Source organism: Budorcas taxicolor, chromosome 23 (assembly GCF_023091745.1).
Source record: "Budorcas taxicolor isolate Tak-1 chromosome 23, Takin1.1, whole genome shotgun sequence".
Lineage (NCBI taxonomy): Eukaryota > Metazoa > Chordata > Mammalia > Artiodactyla > Bovidae > Budorcas > Budorcas taxicolor.
This window is the reverse complement of record NC_068932.1, coordinates 48,294,637-48,322,148: the sequence shown is the minus strand read 5'-3', so window position 1 is coordinate 48,322,148 and position 27,512 is coordinate 48,294,637. Positions and strand designations below refer to the sequence as shown.

Genomic DNA, 27,512 nt, shown 5'->3' with positions numbered 1-27,512 from the left:
AGAACCTGAAGATCCTCTCGCCCCTTTCTTGGCCACGCCCACTACTCAGAGAGCTCCACAAGAAGCTACAGCTTTGGTTGTCTGCCTGCTTCAGAGGAAAAACACACTTTTGGCCAAAGTATCCAGACACCTCCTGAAGGCTCTGGTTGCCGCTGCTAGGGCTCTACTCCAGGGCATCCTGGCAAGGCTCCTGGGGGCATCATCTGGTTGTCCGTCCATACCCGCAAACAGACGTTCCGACGGGCAGCCTGTCTTGCCTAGTCTTTCCCATCAACTGTTAAGGCTATGTGGGGCCCCCTGCCTTGTCACCTGGCTGTGAGCAAAGCTCTGAAAGCAAGAAGAGGCATGCAAAGTCTAGAACTTACTGAAGCTGTGGATTCAGTTCGGTCGCTCAGTCGTGTCCGACTCTTTGCGACTCCATGGACTGCAGCATGCCAGGCTTCACGTTGTCGATTACAACAGCAAAATTGCTTAAGTACTATGGATGTGAGAGTTGGACTGTGAAGAAGGCTGAGCGCCGAAGAATTGATGCTTTTAAACTGTGGTGTTGGAGAAGACTCTTGAGAGTCCCTTGGACTGCAAGGAGATCCAACCAGTCCATTCTGAAGGAGATCAGCCCTGGGATTTCTTTGGAGGGAATGATGTTGAAGCTGAAACTCCAGTACTTTGGCCACCTCATGTGAAGAGTTGACCCACTGGAAAAGACTTTGATGCTGGGAGGGATTGGAGGCAGGAGGAGAAGGGGACGACCAAGGATGAGATGGCTGGATGGCATCACTGACTTGATGAACGCGAGTCTGAGTGAATTCTGGGAGTTGGTGATGGACAGGGAGGCTTGGCGTGCTGCGATTCATGGGGTTGCAAAGAGTCGGACACGACTGAGCCACTGAACTGAACTGAGGCAGTTATGTCTCAAGCAAAACCATTATTAAATTACGAATATTGACCTTAGTATAGGGTGAAACACACAGTAAAAGCACTTAGCGTTAGATCCCTTTTAATAAATTCTTTAAAAGCAGTAATTCTCAAAATGCAGCATATGTGATCTGCCTCTTGTAAGATTCTGATGTGATTGGGAAGGGGTGAGAAGCATAGACGCTGCAGACATAGCACTGTTAACAGGGATCCAGAGCGTTCTGACACATACACTCTCAGGAAGAGGGAGGGCCTCAGCTAGGAGAGTCACTTGGAGAACTTGTTTGCTCGATCAATCCCAGCTGAAACTTTAAAAACTCTGCTAGCTTGAGATGTGGTTACACAGAACAAAGAGTAAACAAGGACTAACGACAGCTGCCAGACAGGAAACTGCGTGAAAACAGAACGTGAAAACTAACAACCCTGAGACATGAGAACCCCGGGCTCCTGCGATATGCACCAGCTCGCCAGAAGGGACTTGGTCAGTGGAGACAGGATGCTCCTGCTGAAGGGCATGGACTTCCCTGAGCTGGCCTGGCCAGCCTCACAGGGTCCACAGTCTCAAATGATGCTCTTTCTGCCTCCGCTGGGAGCCCCCAGCGCAGTACACAGAATTCTGGGGATCTTCTGTTCCACTAAGGGGCTGGAAGTGACGCAATATTCCAACAAGGGTGGGGGCCAGGCAGGCAGGAGAGGATGGCCCACTGGTGCGGACTCCCTCTGGCCTACGAGTCAGCTGCAGGCCCTTCTGAAGGCTGGACGGAGGGCCTCCCAGAAAACGCGGGGCTCTCCTCCGAGCAGGGAGGGGTCCCTGGGGTAATTAAGGGAGCCCTGGAGCATCAGAGCGAACACGCTGATGAGGAAGGAAGCCTGCTCCCCACCTCTGCGCCCCAGGACTCCCCCTACACCCATATCCCCTTCACTGAGCCCCGCCCTGCTTTATTCAGACACTTCCATTTCTTTTATCCCAGGGTCCTGAATCACAACCACACGCTGGGTGTTATTTTCCACGAAAGAGGGGACGGGCTGCTCCTGGCAGCGGCCTCTGGTCTTGATCCGAGACCTCAGATCCCCTTCCCAGCACCCTGAGCTCCGCGGCTGACCACGCGCTCCCGGGCTTTTCACGTGGCCTCTCCATTTCACCTTTGCCAGCCTCAGACGTCGAAGGCCACAGACCCAGATTTCCAAGTCTTGTCAGTCCTGAAGAGTGCTCAGCAGCTCGAGGGTTGAGAGTACATTCTCAGTAGCTGTTTCCTTCCCACCGAGGTGCAAGGGTTCACTTGTTCTAATCAATAGATGGGCCTTGGAAGGAGCCCACCAGGTAACATCTCAGGAAGGTCAACAATTGTTAGAATCCCTCACTTAGAATATGGGAGAACAGTGATGGCTACCAACGAGAACCTGTAAAGCATCTCCTGTTATAGCTATTTTCTCTCTAAATCGGTAATTCTTTTTTTTTTTTAATTCAGGGAAAATATCAGTACAAGTGGCCCGTGAGCACAAAGGTGCATCTTGCCATGGCTCCGGAAGGGACGGGGGAGCAGCCTCCCTTCCCCACCACACACCCCCTGAGGGCACCCTGGGCTGGCCCCAGGGTGTGGGGAGTGGCAGGGCGCCACAGCAGGCCCCGGGACCCCGAACGGAGGGGGCTCAGGGGGCCACACGCAGGACACTGCAGGGACACGGACTCATTCTCCCCAAAAGGGCCTTTCCCCTGACAGACGGGTAGGGTTGTTAAGAACCATTCTGAAACAGGGTTCACAAGAGACTCAGAAGTGCAAGAATCCTTTATAGAGGCTCGGTAGCAGAAGTTGCAAAGAAACTTCCCTCTAGGCAGCAGGTTTAAAAAATACAGATTTTACTACTGTCATGCAACTGGATTTCATGGCTACAAGCTAATAGCTGTGACTAAGGAATTATTAAACTGTTAAATATTTCATTTAAAAAGGAACACTGCAGACACTTTAAAAAGAAAACTCAGAACTCATCTGTTGAAAGCCATCCTCTGCGAGACGGAACAGGGTGGAAGGCTGAACGCCCCCCGCGTTCCCTGGGAGCAGCTTCTTGTGGCATCCGTCCAGAGCACCGCCAGGCCCTGCCCCAGCAAGGGGACTCGTGGCGCCCAGGGAGGCCACTCCCAGCCCAGCAGAAAAAGCACATGGTGCCAGGGCAGTGGGCCTGCCCCCATATGCCTGGCCACACCTGCCAGGAGGGCCTCTGGGGCAGAGGGAAGAGAGTGCTGCACGCGTCCGGGTCTGACGGGGTCTCGCTTTCCCTGGCCTGCTCTTCTCGACAGTCCGGGGGCCCTGTTTTTGGCACAGTGCTGCTCTGGTCGTTCCGGCTGCTGCCGCCAATGATCGCTAAGGCTACAGGTATTAAGGTATGCTACACCGAGAGGCTAACGTTTTTACAAGTCAATATTAAGAAGCGAGGGAGTATTCACAGAAACTAAGTTAAAATGGTATTTTATTATGAAAGAAACAGTAAGATTTATTTCAGGAATAATGGCTTCATTAAAAAAACTGTTTCTTGGAGAAACATGAATTCAAAATAAACAAACCTGACCTTTGTAAGAGGTTTACAGGGAGGACCCGACCGCCCTAAAAATGCCTCGCTGAGTTACAAGGCAGCTAGCTCAGCAGCAGCAGCTCATTAGTAAAACACAAAAACAAATCCCTTTCACAAAACTCAGAAAACAAAACGTTCATTTCTGTTTTTGAAGTTACGTTAGTAAAACCACAACCCTATGAGGACTTAGAACACTTCTCACTTGCACTTGCCTCTCATTTTCGTTCCTTCATCAGTGTCATGAACCTCACTGGACTGCCTCCCTTTCCAAGAGAAACCCCACCTGCGGCGGCCCACAGGCAAGGCAGCCACCTAGGCCTCCTCCAGACTTCTGGTCAGGAGGATGGCTTAACAGTTTCTTAGTAGAAATACCCAGATAATCAATTTGTTACTAATCAGACTTCAGAAATGTTCCAAGGTAAGAAGATGCACGACGTTAAATTTCCAATATATGTCTTAGCCTACAAAAATGGTAATTCTAATAGGCCCTGTTTTGTGACCAGTCTGACAAAAAAACAAACACACACACAAAAAAACAGATGGTGAGCATGATCGTCATGTCAGGCAAAGAGCCTGAGAGGTGAGGTGGCGGTCCTGCCCGAGCAGGGGGGCGCCAGGAACCCAGCACAGCCAGTGCAGGGCCCCCAGGCTCACAGGCTGGGCTGTGGGAGTTACCCGGGGAGGTGCGGGACTCCAGCAGGAGCTCCGTCACTGCTGCACTTCTAACCAAGCCGAGACAGGCAGGTCTGGTACACACGTCTACATCTCAGAGGAACGGGATGAAAGGTGATGCCCAAAGGATGCTAAATGTGCTCACAACCTCAGAGGCATGGAAGACAGAATTTGTCAAGAAGCATTTCTTTCAGATAAACATACCCGCTCCTCCCTGACTGCAAAGGTTTCTCCTCCTGGTGGACCCCACAGCCATCAGGCGCTCTGGGAGTGCTAGAGCGCCCTCCCCGCATGGGCCTTCCCCTCTCAGCCCAGTTCACTGGCTCCAGGACAGAGAGGAAGAGAGCAAAGCCAACGTGCCCCGAGCAGCAAGGGTGTCAGCACACCTGGGGCTAGTGCCAATTAACTCCGTGTTAGCAATCACATTACAACCACCCACCACCTCCCTTCTTAAACTGTAAAATCCCCACACCTGGTCCTCGCCTGGGAAAAGTGATTGAGCTAAATTAGAAAAACCTGGCTGGCACAGGCTGCGGCACGGGAAATCCTGGCCTGGGAGCCAGCACTAACTGTCAGCAGGCGGCCTGGCCTTGGGGACCCTCCTGCCGCCACCCCAAAACCCAGCTGGAGGGGACCTGGCCCTGGTCACGAGTGTCCCCCAGCACTGCAGAGCTGGTCCAACAGGAGGTGGGCTACTGGTGGCTGCAGTCTTCATCCCTGCCTAGTGCCTGCCTCCAGCTTGCCCTGGTTGCCCAGACCCACCATGACCATGACCCGCAGCAGAAGAGCCGGCCACGCTCAGGCCCGAGCTGGGAAGGGGGGTGGCAGGGTGCGTGTGGCCAGTCCCCACTCTCTTCGAGCACTGACAGGACTGCAAGGTTTTACAAGCTCACCCCCTGCTGACACCCTCATTATATTATACAGATACTTCCTGCCCTGTTTCATAATGTCTCTGCTCTGAAACATCCTAAACCTTAAACTTGAGCTCACTTATTTGACACATGTAAGGAGAAGGAAAGCGCTTTGGCCAATCCGCTTCTGCTCCTGGTGGCGGAGCAGTAAATGGCAGCAGTGGACAGACGAGTTTGCTGCTCCAGGATTCCTAAGCCTCTGCTCTAAAGACAAACCCACATGTGAGTTCCTCAAACTGCACAGCAGGACCCCCGCCCTGCACCCGGTGTGCATGAGGTGCACATGAAGAGCGTCAGGCACACACTCGACCCGGCCCGGTGACATGCGGGGCTAGTCCCAGTTCCGAGCAGGTGGTGAGTGTCAGGCAGCGGTGGCCAAACTCAGCCACAGCTCCACCTCGGCCCGGGGGGGCCCACTCTCGGGACGATGGAAGGCTCTGGACCTGAGCGTGGAGTGCGGCAAAGGCCTACCCAGCTCTCAATGGAGTCTTGTTCTGGAGACGCGCCCACTGGAGATAGCCCCATGTGATGCCCAGGCGCTGATGCGTTCATGCTCAGCTTCAGTTCATTGTGGGCAAAGACCTCCAGGATCTGACCTGGTCACTCCCCTGACCTTGCTGGTCAACTCAGGTATTAGCTCAACTTGCCCGAGCTTCTCTACCTGCTGTCCCTGAAAACTCTGTTCCACCTTCGGCTGTGCTGCTATGGCAGCAGTTAGAATACCACTAAACTTATTTAGCAAATTCCACTTTGAAATTCAAGACTGCTCTAAATTCACCTCATCTAAAATCTCATGGTAATTTTTTTTCCTAAGTGTATAGGTATGTATGCATCTATACACATGTATCTCTACGTAACTGTGCCTGTTGCTCAGGCACCCAGTCGTGTCTAGGTCCTTAAGTATATAGGTGTATATACATCTATACACATGTATCTCTATGTAACTGTTGCTGTGGTTCAGGCGCTCAGTCGTGTCTAACTCTGCGACCCCATGGACTGTAGCCAGGCTCCTCTGGCCTCCACCATCTCCTGGAGCTTGCTCAAATTGTTTTCACTTGACTTGCTGATATAGATTCACTTATATTAAAACGACTGTGAAGAAAATCACTATGTAAAATAAACCTCCGCTATGTGTATAGGATGATATTAGTTGTCATAATTAATCTCCAAACAAAAGCTTAAGGAGAAGTTGTCTGGGAAAAGCGTTCTACGTCATCAGAGACTTTACAGGCCACTATCATGCTGCACATAGCAAGTTCTCGGCTCATCCCTCAAGCATGCGACATTTAACTGTGCTAAGTTTGAGATGTCAGCCTGAAAACTTTCTCATGAGGACATGCTGCCACCGCCCAGTCCAGGGTGTCAGCAGCCAAGTGCGTGGGGAGGCCGGTTGTCCACACGTGGGTCTTGGCACTGCTGGCAAGCAGATAGTGTACGTTAACAGTAAGCTTACTAAAAAATACACTGCCATTCAGACATGTTCCTGTTTAAAACTCTCAGCCAGTGAGAGTCGGGAGTCAATCTGCATGGATCATTTTTATTGCCTTTGCCAAGAATTATGTGACCAAGTGCCAAGACGAACACGAGCACGTGGAGCGGGTGGAGAGCAGGCGCTCCCGGCCGTGCTGTGTGGCACACACCGCCTCTGTTCATTCAGGGGAAACACGCGGCAGGCGTGGTCAGCAGCCCGAGCCGGGAGGGGGCTGACAGTGCTCAGGTCGGGGTCCCTGAGCCAGAGGCCGCCTGGCGGCTGCGGTACCAACCTTTCTGGAAGATGGGATGGTGCAGCGCGGGCACGGGGAGCCCCTCGAGGACCGCGGGCTCACGGAAATAGGCATCCAGCCAGGCTGCGCACTGCAGCAGGGGCTGCACTGCCCCGGGACCTCCGAGCTGCTCAGCAGGAGCGGTGGCGTCCGTGGGCCTGCAAGATAAAGAACAGGAGAGACTCAACCTCCAGGCCCTCCCTCCACCTGCTGCCCCTAAACGGGTACAGAGGGGACTGTGGAAGGAAGGCGGCAGGGTCACTGTGCCCAGGCCTCCACCTCCGCTTGGAGGGACAGTTTCTGGAAGGATGTCCTGGGACCGGTGCTTGCCTGCGGGGCTCTGAGCGTCTGCAGTCCTGCCGCAGGGCGGGGGTGTGATAACAAGAGTGATGAGCTCAGACGCAGCTCCAGTGGGCATGAGCCAGCCCCTTCCCAGACCACCCCCCCGCCCCCACTTCCTCTGCAGTCACTGAACATTCGCCGTAAGAAAAAACGTTCTCCAGAAATACAGTCAGAGTAGCTAAGCCCACCTCCTCACCCCTCCCACCACATGTCCGCCACACACCCCACGGCTCCACGTGCTCCACAGCTCGCAGGGGGCTTCAGGGGCACACCATTCTGAGTCTGCGCTGCGCCTCACGCCCCGGGGCGTCTGTTTGGTGTGCCGGCCACTCTGTGAGGCTGGTTTAGCTACAGGGCTATGATTTTCCTGCCTGAGACTCCTCTTTCTTTTCCAGCCCTTCTTGTTCATTCCCTGTGGTCACTGCCCTTCCTCCCTCTCACTTCTGTAAGTTTAAGCCAGCACACCTCAGCCTCGCTTCAGATGGCCTGGCTGCCTCTTCTCCTCACGGGCTCACCCTTCTGTCTGGGGGACCCCATGGCTCCCCTCACGGAGCTGACTTCTCCCCTTCAGCAGAGGGCGACTTTTAAGGGACATGCTTTGCTGGGCTGAGAAAACGTCCGTCTGCAGAGGGTCACTTCTGCTGCTTCCGAGCCCCAGATTTTTATGAGGGATCCAGCTTTCCTGAACTTCTGAGGACGGCACACCCACAGAAGCACCAGCGCCCAGCTGATTTCAGACGTCGTTCCTTCCTGAACCCCACAGGCTTCTCATCCCCGACCCAGGGGCAGGCGTGTGCGCCTCAATTTCCAGGTGTCTTCCTTTAAGGCACACCCGCCCACCGGTGAGGGTGTGACTGAAGTGGAGAGGCCTCACCGCTCGGCAGTGCAGCCCAGCACGGGTGGGAGACATGAGGCTGAGGCGCTGAAGCGCCAGAGCATGGGCCTGACTTCACCAGTGTGAGGGGACACGCCGGTGTGTGTGAGGCCCAGCCCTCCACTTGAGCCGTGGGGAGCAGCTGAAGACCTCTAAGCCGGCTCTTGTGAGCTACCCTGGCTGGAGCCTGAGTCTCCAAGTCAGGGTGTGTGGCGGGTCTGAGAGCCCCAGGCGGGATGCACAGGGGAACGAGGCAGGTCAGGAAAGGCTTTCTGAGTGCATGAAAGTGAAGAGCATTACGGAAGGAGTCAGCGAATGAAGGGAAACAAGCCTTTCAAGGTGAGCAGGGGGAGGGACCCCTGAGACCCTGGCCCACAGAGCCAGCCCGCCAGGCGGTTCTGCGGCCACGTGGCTGGGCCCAGCCTTCTCCAGGATGCCGGCCCCCAGGATCGCCAGGAGAGGAAGCCCCGGAGAGCGCCAGCGGCTGGCCCTGCGCTGACAGGGCCCACTCCACAGGCAGAAAGTGGCTTCTGTGAAACAGGGGGCAGGACGGCATCTGGGGGTCTCCTGTGGACGGAGACTCTAGCTTTTCTGCCCTGACGTCTCTCCCCGCCAGGACGTCCGCCCATGGAGAGGCAGGAACTTCTGCCCCTGGCTTGGCATAAACACTCCTCCACATAGCCGAGAAAACCCCAGTGACCCTCCTGCTGCGCTCCCTGCTTATGGAGTAGCAGGACGCTGACTCTAGGGAAGGAAGTGGAGAAAGGCCACGGGCGCTGCAACCCTGCTCATGCGGCCAGGGGGGAGGAGATGGCGTGCGCTGAGCTCGCTCAGACAAGGCACAGCACACGGAACCTGGTAAGCACGCACGTGGGCAGCGGCATGCACGAGGGGGCACGCATGGGCAGCGGCATGCCCATGGGGGCACGCGTGGGCAGCGGCACGCACGTGGGGGCACGCGTGGGCAGTGGCACGCCCGTGGGGGCACGCGCCCAAGTCTGACCCTGCTCACACCTCTGCCCCAACCCACATGGGAAGCAGGAGAGGGCCCCCGACAGCCCTGGCCCGCACCCCCTGCAGCAGCAGGTGGGGTGAGGTGCTGGTGGGGGAGGGTAGCAAATGTGGGTGCCTGGGTGGTCTCCGGGGCTTGAGGGGTCTTCCTGACCATCATAACCTGCAAATGGGGCTTCCTAAAGGGAGGGCGCACTGTCCAGGAGACAGGTAGCTTAAGCTGAGAGTCAGGGGCTCTGCATCCACCTTGGGGAGTCACAACTCTTATCAGATGCCCTGGTTTACTGGGGGGCATCTTACAAAGGCTATGGAGCTGTGGGCATCCCAGGGCACTGCCCAGGTTGGGGGCCGCTTCCCCTGCGTTGCTAAGGGAACTGAAATGTGAGCTGAGTTTCCTAGCATTTCCCACTCTTAAAAGGATATTTGAAGAATTTTTATAGTAGTAAAATTCATCTTAAATTGATTTTTTATGCTTGTGCTAAAGATCTCAACCTCTGATTTACTCTGTAGTTCTCCTTTTTAACTCTTTCTCTATTGGCATTAGATAACTATTCATGGGTGAAATGTAATTAAACAGCTTTGATTCTGAGGCAAGGATTTATGATACTACATTTAAAATGAATGGCATTAAACACACACATAAAATCAGATTTTTAAAGCCATGACACAAATTTCCATTTCTACAATAAAATGAAATTTATTCTCTGCCCTGCCCTCTCCTCCAACCTCGCTCCGCTCGTCCCTGAAAGAGCTTTGGTGTGACAGGATCACAGCATCTCTAACGGCTGCTCTTATTATGGAGGAGTTTCTCCAGGCTTCCTACTGAAGAGCCTGAAACCCCAGTCATTATGGGCTCCGTGGCCCGCGCTCATTTAAATCTCACACCCACATCTCCCTGGGAGCCTAGCAGCTCACCTACCACTAAGCGCACAGGCCTGTGGCCAGCGCCTCTGGGAAGCACCACTGCGAGGGAGTCCAGACCCCAGGAGGGCCGCTGCAGGCCAGCGCTGAGGATGGAAGCGAGACAAGGCCGCCTCGTGGCGCGGGGGCCAGGCAGAGGCCGACCTCAGAGCCGGTCCTCCCAGAGCCGCCCAGGACGCCAACAGTAAGAGTGATCCTGAGGCCAGCATCAGGCTGACCTCAGAGCCGACCCTCCCAAAACTGCCTAGGACGCCACCAGTAAGAGTGATCCTGAGGCCAGTGTCAGGACACTGGGGCCCTTATACTTGTTTTTACTTGGCACAAGAGGGCTGGTAGTGGCTGGAAAATGAATTTGGCTTTGTTGAGCTTTTCAACAGAACAACAGAGAGCATAGGTACCTTCATACAGCAAACAAAGTCACATGTTTTGGTGTAAGGGTTTCTTCAAGAAATATGCAGTGCTGGCAACCCCAGGGACCCTGTAAGAAAATAAAAAGGACAACAGAGTGCCGCCTTGAGGGGAGCTGCTGGGACCTGGGTGTGTCGGAGAGCCCTGTAGGAAGCTCTCCCGGAGCCATGACCCCCGAGAAGCAGCCTGACCGATTCCCGTGGGCCTGGATAAAGAATGTTCTGGTGTTGAATTGCATTTCAGATTTGTTTGGACATGAACCTGTCCACCATTCCAAATCAGACACAGCAGAGCAGGTGACATGCTACAGAACAAATGTCTGAAGTGTTTTCAATAAAGCAGGTAGGGACTCTCCCCAAGACTTACCCAGAGAACCCACGAGCTCACAGCACTGACACGGGAGCACGGGAGGCAGCGGGAAGGCTGTTGGTCCCCCCTGCGTGAGGCCTCCAGGCCCCGGCCCCGGGAGGACAGGAGGAAGAGTGGCAGCCTGGCCCCAGGGGGCAGAGCAGGGGGAGCAGATGGGCCCAGGACACAGGCCCCACACGGGCGGCCCTGCCTGGCTCCAGGAGCCCTCCGGGGGCAGGTGAGATGCTGTGCGCCAGGCTGGCTGAAGCCACCAGGAAGTGCTGCTCGAGGTCTCACCCCCCCACCCCCACCGTGGGGACAACTGCATGTGGCAGGCCGCCCAGCGAACCAGAGGGACACCCCCAGCTCTGCCTTCTCCCATCTGTCCCACAGAACAGCTGGGCTCGACATGCCCACCCGGTGGGCAGGAGCTTTGGGTGTGTGGATTTTGGGGTGCCTCAAGGCTTCACTTTCAAGGAAAAGAAGGGGGTGGCAGAAGATGAGATGTTTAGATGGCATTGCTGACTCAGTGGACATGAATTTGAGCAAACTCTGGGAGATAGTGAAGGACAGAGGAACCTGGTGGGCTATACAGTCCATGGGGTTGCAGAGAGTCGGACACAAATTAATCACTGACTTCAACAAGGCTTCAATGACTGGCAGCAAAGAATCACTAAATCCTCCCGTCTGAATGATTTCTACCCCCATAGACATTTCCATGTCATGTACTGGGGCTTGCACCCCTTCTGACATGAGCAAGCAGGCCACAAGTCCCACGTCTCCCCTCTGGTCGGCCCTGTGCATCCTGCCTGTGGGTGACCGTGCCACTGCTATGCACCCGGCCTCCCTGGGACCTGGTGCCTCTTCCCCATCTCTTGCTTCACAGGGTGAAACTGAGCCTTATGGTTTTGGGAACGTTAACTGGTGATGCCAGAGGATCACCTAAGAGAAGAACTCCAAAGACTTGTGTTCCTGAGTCCACCTGGGTCTGGAGCGGTGACGGGGAGGTGTCCTTCAGCGAGGCTGGGCGATTAGCCTGCAAAGACGTACACAGACACAAGTCAGATCTGATGTGAAGACACGCCCAGAGCCCTGACTGCACACAGTGGCTCAGCGCCCCTCAGGATGAGGAGCCTCACCTTCTCTGGCCCCCAGGACTCCCGGGGAGTGCGCCAGACCCCCCAGGCTCAGGTAGGGACACATGCACAGCAAACACTTAAAGCTGCCATCGAGGTGACGTCAGAAACATCATGTGGAGATGGGAAACGCACAGTCACGTCCAAGTTAGCAGGTCTCTGGCAGAGTCGCTTGCGCGCGAGTCTGACGGGTCTGTCCTGCATTTAGTTGCACCTTCTTGTGAAGCTCAGATGCTTTCCTTCCAGTGGCAGCACTGAAGGCAGATAAGTCATGCTGCCTGCTTTCAATAAAGACCCTTTGATTTTTTCTAAATGAGAAGCTGAACGAAACCTTTAAACTCTTTATTCCAACCAAATTTAGTGGTCTGATTTCATTCAAGCATTTACTGAGGACCCGCTAAATACAGGGCTCACTGGCGAGAGTATCGACTTAGGGACTGCCATCCACCTGGGCAGGCAGGGAACCTGAAGGTCCAACACAGAGGGATTCACACCCTCCCTGATGGCTGTGCTGGAGGAACCTGTCCTGCCCCAATTGGGACTTCCCTGTGTCACCCGATGAACAAACTAGGAAAGTGATGGCTTCGTGACACTGCCTGGCGGCCATCAGCTGTTTGGGCAAGAACCCCACATGGGTGTGACGGAATCTGTGCAATTATTTGAACATTCCAGAGTTGTATTAGGACACAGAGTAGAAAAAGGAAACTGTTGCTACAGCGGTAAGAAACACAGGTCTCAAACAACGCAACTGAGTCAGTGCAGGCACACAGGAGGTGCACCGGGCAGGGCAGGGGGGTCCCCCTACAGACACAACCAGAGCCTCCCTGCTGCTTATCAGGTGATGTTCTAAATGATTCATGTGTCATCTTGCCTCTTTCTCACACGATCCTAAGAGCAACACGTACTCAACTATGAAACACAGGGAAAAGATTAATGAACGTGCATGAAATAGTGGCAACAGGCCTAAGTTTATATATATAAAAATGGTGTATATAACATGCAGATTTTAATTCCATGAGACCAAAGCACCTACTACTTCTAACACGACTTTATGGACCAACTTTCCCATGTCTGGTTGTAGTACCTATTTCAATGATGCTTATATGCAGAAGGAAGAGATTGCGTATCAGACAAGTCAGAGTTAGTGTTGAAGGTGGCCCAGGCCTAGTTTCCAGGGACGGCAACAGGAGGGCGGGCCCGAGTTCTGACCATCAGCTCAGCGAGCCTGAGCTGAAGTTTACTGTGTGGTTCATGAAGACAGGAAGAATTTCTGCTTCTCACCTTCACGCTTTCTGCCCCACAGTCACACCCCCTGAAACGAACTCCACGTTCAGGATCCCATCACAGGCCACCAATGGCTCACGGTCAAGTCAGTAAGAGGAGGAGGAAGAGGCTGTCTCAAGTTCAACTAGGCCCCCTTTTACTCGCTTTCTGGGTGGTCACAGGTATATTTTTAACAGGCATCCTAAACCCAAAAATCTGGGGCGCAAATTAATGTCAGAACCTAAGCAAGCATTCCTCTGTAGCAATTTGCTGTGGTATTTTTAAAACACCGACCAACAACACGGAGAAAATCTTATGTAAATTTTCAATCCCCTTCATATAATGTACATAAGGACTGTATTTTTAAAAATAAATAATTGCTTCCTTAAAATATATCAACAGTAATACATATTTTAAGAGACAATTTAAACAGTATATTTGGCAGATAAGAAAGCCTTAAAAAGTCTATCTACTTTCTCTCCTAAATGTTCAAGTTGTTAAAAGGAAAATTGTATTTTACCAACACTTTAACATATCATTAAAAATCTCTACTATTTGACAGATGAAGATAAAAACACCCCAAAACTATAGATGAATTATCAGGTCCCTAGTGCCTCCAAAACAATCACAGGATGCAGAGCGATCTAGTTAAATTTTACTCGAAAGCTTTTACTACACTTGTGTTTTCTCTTATTTTCCTATCAAGAAGCCCATGAGGTTTAAGCACAATTCATTATGTATGAGGCCCACTTGCGGAGCTCGACTGTTGATTAACAGCAAAGCTTGCTGTTTGTACATCTGCAGCATTAGATGCATGCGATATGCTAACTTATTCTTTCACTGAAACTAATTATTTACAAAAATGACTACTTGAGACTACACTTTATTAAATGCATGCATCCAGTCTCAATTTGGCCCCCAAAGACAGCCTGGAATGAAGATCTTATACTTGATGTGACAACTTCTAGAAACACTATTACTAATACTGTAAATGTGGCAAATAGAGAGTTCAGACAGCCTTATGTCTGTGTTGTGTTTGCTTTCACCACTGAAGCAGTGAGCAAAGCAGCTTCCTAAGGTTTCACACACACAGGAGAGGTATATTCCTCTTTCCCTGTTTAATTTAGTTTCTTACAAGTAAGATGCATATATGTTAGCAATGAAAGAGTTTTAAAAAGAAATAATAGTTAACATAAAAAATACTGTAAAAATCCTGATCAAATTGCTGCTTAAGTATATTTATTACAATTCTATCAAGAATTTAGTTCATTTGTTGAAAAATATCTGTAAAAACATCAAGTTTTTAAAGTCACTCCATCAGTCTCATCAAATTCTTGGTACTCCCTCCAGAGTACTTTTTTCCAAAGGATCTTTGGGGTCAGGTAACTTCACATTATTCAACAATTCTGCTCCCTCCTCCCAGAAAAGAACACAGGAAAAAGCAGTCCATTAATAAGAATTACAAACATCTCATCTTTGGATACAGATGTCAAGTGGGATATCTGGTCAACAGAGAGCATCCTTCAGGTTAACTCTGCAAGGCATGGGGCCACCTGCCCTGAGTGGCCTGCAGTCTGGTCTCTCTGTTGGGCCAACCCGAATACTCTCCAAAGCTGCTCCTCTGATGCTCTCGAAGACCCTGTGTGGCCTTGCTCTGCTGTGCTGAGGGTGTGCGACACCGTGGGCCTAGAGGAGATAGACAGGGCACGCTCTTTCCTCCACACGCCAAGACAAGGATATCAGTGCCTGTGCCCCAAAGACACGATTACAGGGTGGGAGGGTGTCACTCGCAGCCAACTGCTTCCCGACATGAAAGCTCTGCATGGGCACCTGAGGAGAAAGAACACACGTTCTTCTGGTCTGGACACAGGATTTTAGGGACAGAGATGAACGGAAATGTCAGGCAGAGGGCCTCTATAGCAAACAAGAGTTGCGATGAAAGGTGAGCAGCATGAGAATGGTGCACGCAGGGCACGCAGTCAAGAGGGGCAGGTGAGGACTGCTTTTCTACCATGCAGTTCCACGTCCTGACTCTCAGTAACACAGCCAAGGTCAGACATAGTGAAGGCAACTGACTGAGGCAGGATCAGCTATATGCAAACAACTCAAGGGAAACCCTGTATACAGCTTCACAGCTGCTATTTACTGAGTGCCTAACACGTGCCATGCACAGAATTAGGAACAGTCCTGTGGTTTACTCCTCCCAACAATTCCCGAGGAGGCATTTGTCTGTGTCCTGAAAGAGGAAACTGAGGCCCAGAGGTGATATAGTAACACCGATCAGTGCATCAAGGGATGTAACCAGAATGTGAATTAAAGTTTGTTTGATTCCAGAGACCTTAATCTGAACCATCACCATAAAGCTGAAGTACTCTTGTCCATCTCTTTGAAATGGAAACCAACAGCCCCTCTGAGCCGACGAGCCCTATGCTCACCGGCTCTATTTTGGAGAGCATATGGACTGGACAGCATTTGGATTTTTCTTACTTTTAGGAACTTCTGTCAATTTCTCCCCGCTCCACGGGACTATAACCCTAGGCCCACAGCCCTACCATTCAAAGATCATGGGGATGTGAGTGTTGACTCTAGTTCTGTTATATTCTAGAAGCTTCTGAGAAGAGACACTAGGTGCCCACACTTCAGGGCCTCAGGCTCATACACAGCAGCCACTGGCATCACTGCTCCTCGGCCTCACAGGAAGGCCATGCTCCTATCTGAAGGCCTCAGTGACCAGTTCACTCTGCACAGTGTTCCTGCACACAGGCAGGAGGCCCAAGTCTTAGGATTCTCCCAGCCCATCGCCCCCATCCTCATCCCCCAGAAGCAAAACCCAGAGTGCTCAAGGCACTGTCCCAGCTGGTCTGGTGCTAATGAGGCAGGTGTGGCCCGGGCTTAGGAGGACAGGCTCCCTACCACGGCAGCTCGGGTGTCTGACTGAAGCCCCCCAACCTCCACAGACCTGCCCCAGTGCCGCCGCCCAGCCCTGGGGCCCTCACTCAGGTCTTCTCGGAGCTCTGCGTGCCTGCTGAACGGATGCATGAACAAGACGCCGCGGGGCCAGCACGGTCACTGCAGCACATGTGCTGAGAAACACCTGCCCTTCAGATTCCATTTTTCCAATGAATACTTTGCTGAAAACCATTCCCCTGGTGGGGGGGTGGGGAACCCATACAGATTTTCTAAACAGGGAAAGCCACATTTCTTGCCTTTTCAGACTGTGCAGCAGACTGCAGATAACAGAGTTTGTTAAAGCCCAGGGAGCGGACCTCACACCCGACTGTGCTCAGTTTGACAGCACTCCGGTCAAACCTAGATGTGTTTCAGGTTTGAAGATACAAAACTAAACAGGCTTTCCTCCATGGGTCTTCCATTCCGCTCGAGAGAAAGCAATCAATTGAATATTGAGATGAAACAGAAGGACAATGAATTTAAGGAGCAAACACTTGTGCCATGACTGCACGTGAACACGCAAATGCAGATACAGACCCCGCCAGTGTTAAAGCTGATCACGCTACACCTTCGTTTCTCCTTTAGAGCTCCCAGCCTCCCAGGAGGAGGAGGGCGTCCCGGGGAGAGAAACCCCTCGACTACCCCCATGACACACAGAGGGCCCAGCAGGGCCTCCTGCAGGCTCCGCCTTCTCACCTGCTGCAGAGAAAACCAGTGGACCGCGAGCAGGAACCAGGAGCACCACAGCCCCCGCAGCTCAGGCTGTGTGCAGGGCCCAGGGGCGTCCCAGAGGCAGAGCTACCACGGGGAAGGGCCGAGCCTGGGCCTGGGCAGCTGCAGCTCCCTGCTGAGCCTCGCCCCTGACACGCGGGCTCCCACCGCAAGCAGTTTCTGATGGGTCCACCTTCGTGAGGGGACGGCTCCCCTCCTCCCGTGATCCGTGAAGGAGCAACGACATCGCTGGGACTATTGGGGCCAAAACACACTGCCCGCCCCAGTGCAGTTTCCAAAACCAGTCTCTCTTCACAGCTGCAGGTCGACTCTGTCATGATGCAGTTCAGCTTTTTTCCATCTTAGCAAGGGAGTATGTGTTAATTTAAATGCTAAAATAATAACTGAATGTTCTGAAGACACTACTCTTTTCTTTCCAAAAGGCATGTATTACACAAGGACTGACCTCCATGGGGTAAAGTCCCATTAACTCGGGTACTGGGCTTATTAATAAATAATCCCGTCACTAAATTACCTGTCTTGTACATTGGTCTGTACAGTACTAAATAAATAATAGATAGTTCCCTATAATCAAACACACTGAAGTTTTTAAAGAAAAGTGTAGCTTCTGTTATAAGATAATAAAGCAGTTTCATCTGGGAACAACTTTCTGCAGCTCCCTTCTCAGAAGGTCCTTCTTTGCTGGCTTATTGTTGCAGCTGGAGCAAGTTAGCTGGTGAGCATAGCTGGAAACACTGTATTTAATATCAGACAAGTATATTGACTATACGTTAGTGGCCAAAAAAATCTTAGGCAAGTATTAAATGGACAGTTAATGTAATTGTATTTTAAAACACTGAGGTCATATTTAATTTTGAATTGAAACTCTTAAAATGAGCTTCCTGGCAAGGACACAGAGTAATAAACCAATGTTAACTACAGGAAAAAAAAACACTAAAACTCACATTAAAATAAATCCTTCTTTCAGAATACTTGTATTTGCAAGATAGATTACAAGCAGCAGGAAACATTTGTACTTCTTCAGCAAGTACCATCCCTGGCGCTGGAGATGGGGCTGTCAGCTCAAAGGGGGGTATCATTCTGAATCGGGGGCTCACATGCCATTCCCACTGCCCTTCTGCTGCGAGCTGGCGCCTCTCCCAGCATCTTCTGTCTTTCTTCCAGGGTGCTCAGACTAAGTTCAGCAACACCGCGGGGTCTTACAGTCACAGGCCTACCAGCAAAGGACCTGATTATGTTCAAGAGCGGGAAGCCCAGGAAATGAGGCTGGGCAAGGTTTGAGAAGAATGAGCAGAGGCAGGGCGGAGTGTGAGGAGAAAGAACAGGGTAAAAAACATTTTAGCTGCAAAGCCAGCCAATTAAAATTCCCTTTAGGAAGCACCAATTTTTACTCAAAGCAGGTTGGAGAGTCCAACTTTATATGCCTTTTTCCTCCTCTTAAAAATCAACACAGCTCTAGGTGCTGGTCACATTTGCAGGCAGGCGGGTCCATAGACTGTGCTCTGCGCCTGGACCAGGTCCCCAGGGAGGAGTGAGGGGCATCACAGGGCTTCCAGTAGAGCCCTGCAGCATTTATTCACAGCAGCCTGTCCTGGCTAGGACAAGGGAAGAAGCCCCGCGGGGCCAGAAGCCCACTCCCTGCAGCCAGCCAACAGCACCTCCACCTCTGAGCGCTGAGCCTTGATCTGACTCCTGAACCTTCCTCTCCAAGCTGGAGAAGTGCAGAGGGGAGCCTGCAGGTCCCGGACAGCGTGTCCCTTCTCTGTTGCCCCGCTCGGGACCACCCCGTCCCCGAGGCCAGGCCGGGGCCTGGGCCATGCCGCTCTGCCCACAGGAGCCCTCACTGGTCCAGAGTCGCTTCTCTTCTCTGGTTCAAGTCTTCGGCCCTCGTGGCACATCCCTCTTTCACTGCTCACCACTCTCCTGACAATGCTGTCCCCAGAGGTCCAAAGGCTATCCTAGTGCCCCAGCCTGACTGCAATTCTCTTTAGCTTCTATCTGTCTAATTCAGTCACTCAGTACTGTCTGACTCTTTGTGACCCCATGGACTGCAGTACACCAGCCTTGCCTGTCCATCACCAACTCCCAGGGCTTGCTCAAATTCATGTCCATTGAGTTGGTGATGCCATCCAACCATCTCATCCTCTGTCATCCCCTTCTCCTCCTGCCTTCAATCTTTCCCAGCATTTCCAATGAGTCAGTTCTTCGCCTCAGGTGTCCAAAGTATTGGAGCTTCAGCATCAGCCCTTCCAATGAATATTCAGGACTGATTTCCTTCCGGATTGACTGGTTGATCTCCTTGCTGTCCAAGGGACTCTCAAAGAGTCTTCTCTAACACCACAGTTCAAAAGCGTCAATTCTTCCATGCTTAGCTTTCTTTATGGTCCAGCTCTCACATCAGTCTGTGACTAGTGGAAAAATCATAGCTTTGACTAGTTGGACCTTTGTTGGCAAAGTAATGTCTCTGCTTTTTAATATGCTGTCTAGGTTGGTCATGGGCTTTCTTCCAAGGAGCAAGTGTCTTTTTTTAATTCATGGCTGCAGTCACCATCTGCAGTGATTTTGGAGCCCAAGAAAATAAAGTCTGTCACTGTTTCCATTGTTTCCCCATCTATCTCCCATGCAGTGATGGGACTGGATGCCACGATCATCATTTTTTGAATGCTGAATTTTAAGCCAGCTTTTTCACTCTCCTCTTTCACCATCATCAAGAGGCTTTTTAGTTCCTCTTTGTTTTCTGGCCTAAGGGTGGTGTCATGTACCTATCTGAGGTTATTGATATTTCTCCCGGCAATCTTAATGCCAGCTTGTGCTTCATTCAGCCAAGCATTTCACATGATGTACTCCGCACAGAAGTTAAATAAGCAGGGTGACAATATACAGCCTTGATGTACTCTTTTCCCAATCTGGAATCAGTCTGTTATTCCATGTCCGGTTCTAACTATTGCTTTTTGACCTGCATGTAGCTTTCTCAGGAGGCAGGTCAGGTGGTCTGGTTTCCCCATCTCTTGAAGAATTTTCCAGTTTGTCGTGGTCCACATAGTCAAAGGCTTTGGCATAGTCAATGAAGCAGATGTAGATGTTTTTCTGGAACTCTCTTGATTTTTCTGTGATCCAATGAATGTTGGCTATCTGATCTCTGGTTCCTCTGGCTTTTTAAAATCCACCTTGAACAGCTGGAAATTCTCAGTTCAAATACTGTTGAAGCCTGGCTTGGAGAATTTTGAGCATTACTTTGCTAGCATGTGAGCAAGTGCAACTGTGTGTTAGTTTGAGCATTCTTTGGTGTTGCCTTTCTTTTGGGTTGGAATGAAAACTGACCTTTTCCAGCCCTGCTGTCACTGCTGTGTTTTCCCAGTTTGCTGGCATACTGAGCGCAGCACTTTCACAGCATCATCTTTTAGGATTTCAAACAGCTGAGCTGGAATTTCATCACCTCCACTAGCTTTTGCTTGTAGTTATGCTTCCTAAGGCCCCCTTGACTTCGCATTCCAGGATGTCTGGCTCTAGGTGAGTGATCACACACCATCGTGGTTCTCTGGGTCATTAAGATCTTTTTTGTAGTTTGTATCAATCTGTCTAAGGCTAGAGTAATTTTTGGACCCTTTGAAAAGGATTCAGAGATGCTCAAGGAAACTATAGACAAAGAAATGGTAACTTAAAAAAGGGAAGACTTATTATGTGAAAATAATCGTCATCAGATACTACAGAAGGATTTTACCTTTATAAATAATGGATGTTTATTCTTAAGAGATTTTAATTGCAGTGAAAGCATAAATGTAAACATCTCACAGAACTCACAGATCCCTGGAAGTGGAGACTCCCCTTGAGCATCGAGGTCAAGACCAGCCCAGGCTGCTCTGTTTGCCTCTTTCCTCTCTCTCCTCCCAAGTCTGCGAGGAGACCATCGGAGAGGGGTGGGTAAGGAAATCCTCTAGCAGGAACGAGGATGCTACAAGGAACTTCAGTTGTCACGGGCCTGTGAATGCCGACTTGTGATTACCTATATTTATTTTTGTGTAGTGAAGAGTGGGTGAAACTTAGTCTTGCCCACTTTGCCAGAGCTGGTTCACTCCAGGAAACTAATTTCGGTGTTTATCAGGGTGCAGCATCACTGCCACAGTGGGAACCATAGACCGACAGCAACAGGAAGCCTGGGACCACCCGGCCCGCCCTGATTGCTGGCCGAGGCTCTAAGTGGACTCTGCCGGCCGCCATGTCGCCAGGTGAGGGCCTGCAGATGACATCCAGCTGCCACCTCTGGCTTCTGCTCGGGACAGCCACTGAAGGGCTGGCAGCCCCTCACTCAACTTGCCATGTCACATGCCACCTTCCACCCAAGCCAGTAATGCCTTCTGATCTCCCTATTGTTGAGATTGTTGGATGGCATCACTGACGCAATGGACATGAGTTTGAGCAAACTCCAGGAGATGGTGAGGGACAGGGAAGCCTGGAGTGCTGCAGTCCACGGGGTCGCAAAGAATCAGACACGACTGAGCGACTGAGCAACAGCAACAACTGCTCTAACAGCGGCACAGAAGCGCTCGCAGCCAGCAGGCTGGAAACCCCCGGACACGCGCTCTGGTCTCCTTTCCTCGCTGTTACCACTACTGAGTGCCCACGCCTCCTGGACGCGGCCACGACCTACGAACTGGCCTCCCCCCTCTCGGCTCCCATCCAGAGAGCCCGCCAAAGCCAGACACGCTCCCCAAACCTTCCCCTGCCAGGCCCACACCACCTTCTTGCTCACAGCGTCTCGCACCCCCTCTTCACAAACAGAATCAAGTCCGAACTCCAAATCTGGGACTAGTCAGAGATGTCACAGCCTGGCCGTGACTCAGGCCCTCCCCTGGGGGTGCTGAGCTCCAGCCAACCCGGCTGCTGCCCTTCCCCATCCAGTCTCTGTGCCTGGAGCTGACAATGGTCCAGGAACAGCTCCTGCTGGCTGGGGCCACGTGGGCTCACTGGTGTGCACGGGCCTCTCTCAGAAAACTAAGAGCAGTCGGAGTGCTGAACCTCCATCTCTGTGCACTTGGGGCCTCACTTCTCCAGCTCTCAGGCTATGTGAACTGGTCAGATTGGCTTCCACAAACACACCCACACATCCAGGCATCTCTGGGTCACTCACAGCAACTGATGCTTCAGTGCCTTTTGTGAAATGCCTGCAGCACTGGGTGGAGTGCTAATGAGAAAGCCTCTGATAGTGTGGACCACAGCAAACTGGGGAAAAGTCTTCAAGAGAGGAATACCAGACCACCTCACCTGCCTCCTGAGAAACCTGTGTGCAGGTCAAGAAGCAACAGTTAGAACCAGACACGGAACAATGGACTGGTTCAAAATTGGGAAAGGAGTACGTCAAGGCTGTATACTGTCACCCTGCTTATTTAACTTCTATGCAGAGTACATCACGTGACATGCTTGGGTGGATGAAGCACAAGCTGGAATCAAGATTGCAGGGAGAAATATCAACAACCTCAGATATGCAGATGATACCACTTTAATGGCAGAAAGCGAAGAGGAACTAAAGAGCATCTTGATGAGCGCGAAAGAGCAGAGTGAAAAAGCTGGCTTAAAACTCAATATAAAAAAACGAAGATCATGGCATCCGATCCCATTACTTCACGGCAAATGGAAAAAACAGTGGAAACAGTGACAGATTTTATTTTCTTGGGCTCTAAAATCACGGCAGATGAAACTGCAGCCATGAAATTAAAAGATGCTTGCTCCTTGGAAGAAAACCCATGATAAACCTAGACAGCTTATTAAAAAGCAGAGACATCACTCCACTGACAAAGGGTTTTTCCAGTAGTCATGTATGGATGTGAGAGTTGGACCATAAAGGAGGCTGAGCACCAAAGAAATCTTTTCAAACTGTGGTGCTGGAGAAGACTTCTGAAAGTCTTCTGGATAGCAAGGAGATCAAACCAGTCAATCATAAAGGAAATCAACCCTGACTCTTCATTGGAAGGACTGATGCTGAAGCTCCAATACTTTGGCCACCTGATGCAAAGAAGTGACTCACTGGAAGAGACCCTGATACTGGGTAAGACTGAAGGCAGGAGGAGAAGGTTGGATGGCATCATCGACTCAAAGGACATGAATTTGAGCAAACTCAGGGAGATGGTGAAGGACAGGCACAGCTGGAGTGCTGCAGTTCATGAGGTCACAGAAGGTTAGCCATGACTTAGTGACTGAACAATAACAAAAGGGAAAATTTCTAGAAGAGGGCAAGTTGTGGCAGAGATTTCACTGAATGTCCTGAAAAAAGATTTTAGAATTTACATTCAGGGTAACTATAACTACATTTTTGATATATTCTATTGCCTTATTGTGGAGAAGGCAATGGCACCCCACTCCAGTACTCTTGCCTGGAAAATCCCATGGATGGAGGAGCCTGGTGGGCTGCAGTCCATGGGGTCACTAAGAGTCAGACAAGACTAAGTGACTTCACTTTCACTTTTCACTCTCATGCATTGGAGAAGGAAATGGCAACCAATCCAGTGTTCTTGCCTGGAGAATCCCAGGGACGGGGGAGCCTGCTGGGCTGCCGTCTATGGGGTCGCGCAGAGTCAGAGACAACTGAAGCGACTTAGCAGGATTGCCTTATTGAATTCCTGCTAAGATTTTTTCGTGTTTTTCATGAACTTTATCATGCATTCTCAAGGCATGATAATTAAACTTAAGCTAAACTAGTTAAAACACATGCAAATACATAATATAAACCTGCAATATTTTAAAATCTTTCTACATCATGTCTTTGTTTTGATAAAAACTTGAAACGTCTAAGAAATGATTTTCTGAACCAGATCTAAGGCACACAAGGAGAACTGCATGTTTTCAGCTTTTGATTCCACCCAGAGCCCAAGGTTCAATAGACTTCCACGGTCCTCAGAGCTTTCTGGACACACTGACTGCTGTCAGAAGCTCGGGTTTAGTAGCCCTACTTCTATACTCTGTGTGAGCAACCAAGTGCTACGCTGATTCTTCTTTCCCATGGCTCCTCCTCATCACCCCCCTCCTGGGCACAGCTGGTCCAGCACACGAGTCACCGGAGGCCTGCGGTTTGAAGTCATGCCTACAGGACGGGCATACTGAGTGCACCCATCAGCTCTTGCTGGACCGACCACAGCGTGGCCAGGGTGCAGCCTGGAGTCTTCTCAGCTCGTCCCAGAGAAATGGCCCTCTGCCTCAGGGCACACGGTCTTCAAAAAAGCTGGTGTAACTACCCAGGAAAACAGACCAAGAGAGTACAGAAAAGGGTATGCATGCCTGTGTGAATCCACAGACCTGCTCCACCAGGCTGCTTCCCTCTTTAAACATTGTAAAGACATAAACACATCAGAACTGAAAGTAAACCCAGTTCTTCAGAAACTGTCCTCTTTTTGGTTCCCATGTCCCCGTCAGTCAGTCTGTTCAGTTGCTCACTTGTGCCCAACTCTTTGTGACCTGTGTCCCCTCACTCTTAATTTATTAAGATCAAACATCTTCCTGCCAATTAGTACACAGGGAATCAAGAAAAGTACTTGAAGAAAATGTACTCTAATTTCCAAGAATCAAATCAGGAACTCCAGCACCAGTTGGGTCTGGAGCTGAACTCCTAGGCTTGCAAAAACTGCAAACTATCTGGCCTGCCACTTTCATTTAAGTATTTAAAGGGAAAAAAGTGAAATAAAATACATACACCAGAAACTTGTTACTCTGTTGAACATATTAAGAAACAAAGGATCAAAAACAAACAGATGTTTTTTCTTAAACAAAACAACCCTGCCCCCAACAAAACCATGTAACACATATGGGTACATTCTCGGGCAGCAGGGAGGTGAGGGATGGGCTTAAGTTCTGATGTGTGAGAGCACTCCACGTCCAAGGCAACGGTTCTCTCCCTCAGTGAGCTCACGGGCAAGTGTCACCACCTTCAGTGCAGGAATACATGCCAAGCACCTACTGTCTGTGGCTCACTATGCCAGGCAAAAAGGGGACATCAAGTACCTACTGTCTGCGGCTCACTGTGCCCGGCAAAAAGCGGGCGGCAAGATGAGTAAAACACAGCCCACGACGCAGTCTACCAGCCCAGCAGGGAGAGGAGGGAGCTGCTGCCTCGGAGAGGTCCACATTCAGTCACCTTTCCTTCTCAGGAGGCAGGTCCTCAGAGAATGCCCCTGGCTCCGCCCAGATCCAGGCATACAAGAGACCCCAACGTCCACCTGAAGCAGCTTCCTCACTTCTCCCTGAGTCCCAGGTCATCACACCCTTCAAACCCACTCCTGGGGTTTCCTGGCAGGTTACGGGCTCAGGGTGCCTCACCTGACCCAGCAGGGAGAACATGCCGCCTGGGATGAGGCCTGTCGCCCTCCTTACCACCTGGAGTCCCCCTTCAGGCCCACCTCCGCGGGGCCCGAGTAGGCGATTTCCAGTTAAAGGTTCTTGGGTTTGCTTCTCTCCTGACTCAATATACTAAGGCAGCATAAAATACTTCTACGTTTAAAAGAACACGCTTGGCCCCCGTCCCCAGCAGACAGCGGTGCCTCCTGACGCAGGTCTGTTTTTACTGCCTCAGACATTAAGTCTGAAGAGCCACTGATCTCAGAGACTTCAATAAATTTCTGAAGCCAAAGGAGTAATTTTCTTTATAATTGACATTAAAAAGTGGCATGAACTAGGATGATGGATGGTTGTTGGGCACATCTGCCACTGTGCATTGTCTGAAACTTAAGAATAACCAAGAGTGAGGGGGAAGAAAAGGTTCACTGGCCAACTTGAAAAACTAGGGAACAATTCAACAGTGTTATTTCATAAGTAAGCCTAGAATTAGAAACGCTTCTTATTCAATAATTTAGAAACACAGGTCTGCACATGCAGACAGCTCGTCAAAAAGCGGGAGACATTTCACTTCCTGTGAGGCGCACCTGCTCGTCTCAAAAGCTGACCAGCAGTTGTTCCATTAGACTTAGTGTAATGAGTAGGCGCCATCTATGCGACTATCTCGGGATGAGTTCGAAGCACAGTCAGGAATTCAAAGTTCAACTGCTCTGAAAACACTGAGCATCAGCCCATTCACTCCCTGCACAAGCTGCTTTGAAACCCTATTTTGAGCCTCTGGTCATGGAAAGCACACCTAGCTGCATGTGGAGAAAGCCAGGGAGAGGAGTCGGCCTAGGAAGATGGCTCCCGCTGCCAAGGCCCCAGTGGCCGTCAGCAGGAGGTGGGAGGGAGAGTGGGGCGAGCAGGCCTTGGGGGACGAGCGTGGTCCTCATCCTAAGAGCACGGGAAGATGTCAAAAAGTGTTAGACAAGGAGCGAGAGGGCAGGACGGGCCCTGCCAGCAGCTCTCCTGGGCTGCTGGGACCTGGCAAGGCTATCCACGATCCGTCAGGAAACTTCTAACAAGATTCTGTATTTGATCTTCAGTAACTCAGCAGTCTCCTGAAGCTATTATACATTCCTATTAAATATTCTTGTTAATCATTACAATATATAAATTTGATACACATGGCACATTTGAAAATCAGCAAAGTGAACCGTTTATCTGGCTTTCAATCAATCAGCTGCATCCAATTTAGCTGCCCAATGACACTGGCAAAATCTCACAGATTGATCAGGAAATCTTCATGTGACATCGCTCTTTTAGATTTACCAGGACAGGCCCACTGAAGCTTTCCCATGGATAATTTAATCAGTGACTCAGGCCTGCCACAGAACTCTAGCTTCATAGCCACAATGCAAATCCCTCAGAAAGAGTCCAGTTACTCCAGCAACTTTTAGCAGCTCCACACTTGGATTTCCTGAATGACTCTTGCTGCAAATGGTAATTGCACTTTTTACAAATCCAAGCAAGAAATCTAAGGCTCCTAACACCTGTGCAGGATTCCCCACTTCCTCCTTGCTGGTGGGGCTGAACTGAGAAACGTTTCCTTGTGGAAGAGCCCTGTCGCTGACAAGGAGTAAGAAAGCAGAGCAAAACCAAGATCACGGGAATTCCTATCTTTCCACGGAAGTCCTCAAGAGGTGGTGCTTACAATTTCAAGGCTCTGTTCTGAGTTTTGGTATTTTCCTTTGCCTTTTGAATATGGTCCGCAGGAACAGTTATCACAATCACCTGTTTGCATTAACAGATTTAATTAGATTTTTAAAAAGAAACTAGGAAATTTGAAAACACACAGATGTCCTTTGAGAGGTGTCTAAATTAGGTGAGGATTTAAATTTGTGGACAAAGAAAGTTGATCTTCTCACATACAGGCTCCAACAAATTTCCCTGTGGCCTGAGACCCCAATAAGTCTGGACAGCTCCCCTCCACCTCTATCTATCCCCAATACAAGTGGAGTCAATGAACATTTCACATTTCCCCATCAGCCATTCAAAATCGAGAGTCTTCAGCAGTTTAGACTTTCTTGCGAATGGCTGATTTATGCACCAACCCCCCTCCAACCTGCAGAAACGACACTAAAAACAGAGGAGGGGCAGAAACTGGCAGCTCGCTTTCCTCTTCCACACTAGGTGAAGTGGTTTAGATAGCTGTCACTAACGCCAAGGGGTTTATTAATAGGCAAAAATTAATTGTATGTAGACTGAATTAATGAGATGGAAAAGCATGCATATTTCAGCTAATACAGAGGGGACGGCCTCTGCAGAGGCGTCTGTAATGAAGTGACTGGGCCAGGGGACAAGGCGCAGAGCAGCTACCACAAGCAGGGTCCTATTG

The 27,512-nt window shown here is 50.7% G+C and overlaps 1 protein-coding gene across 2 annotated transcripts in view; it reads right to left on the bottom strand.

The window, feature by feature from the left end:
- Window positions 1-27,512, bottom strand: part of MGMT (O-6-methylguanine-DNA methyltransferase) — a 267,048-nt gene that overhangs the window by 32,005 nt on the left and 207,531 nt on the right. For both annotated transcript variants that reach the window (XM_052661083.1, XM_052661082.1), the window contains one exon: window positions 6,830-6,987. In XM_052661083.1, coding sequence (XP_052517043.1) covers window positions 6,830-6,987 — 158 coding nt within the window. The remainder of the gene's footprint in view (window positions 1-6,829; window positions 6,988-27,512) is intronic.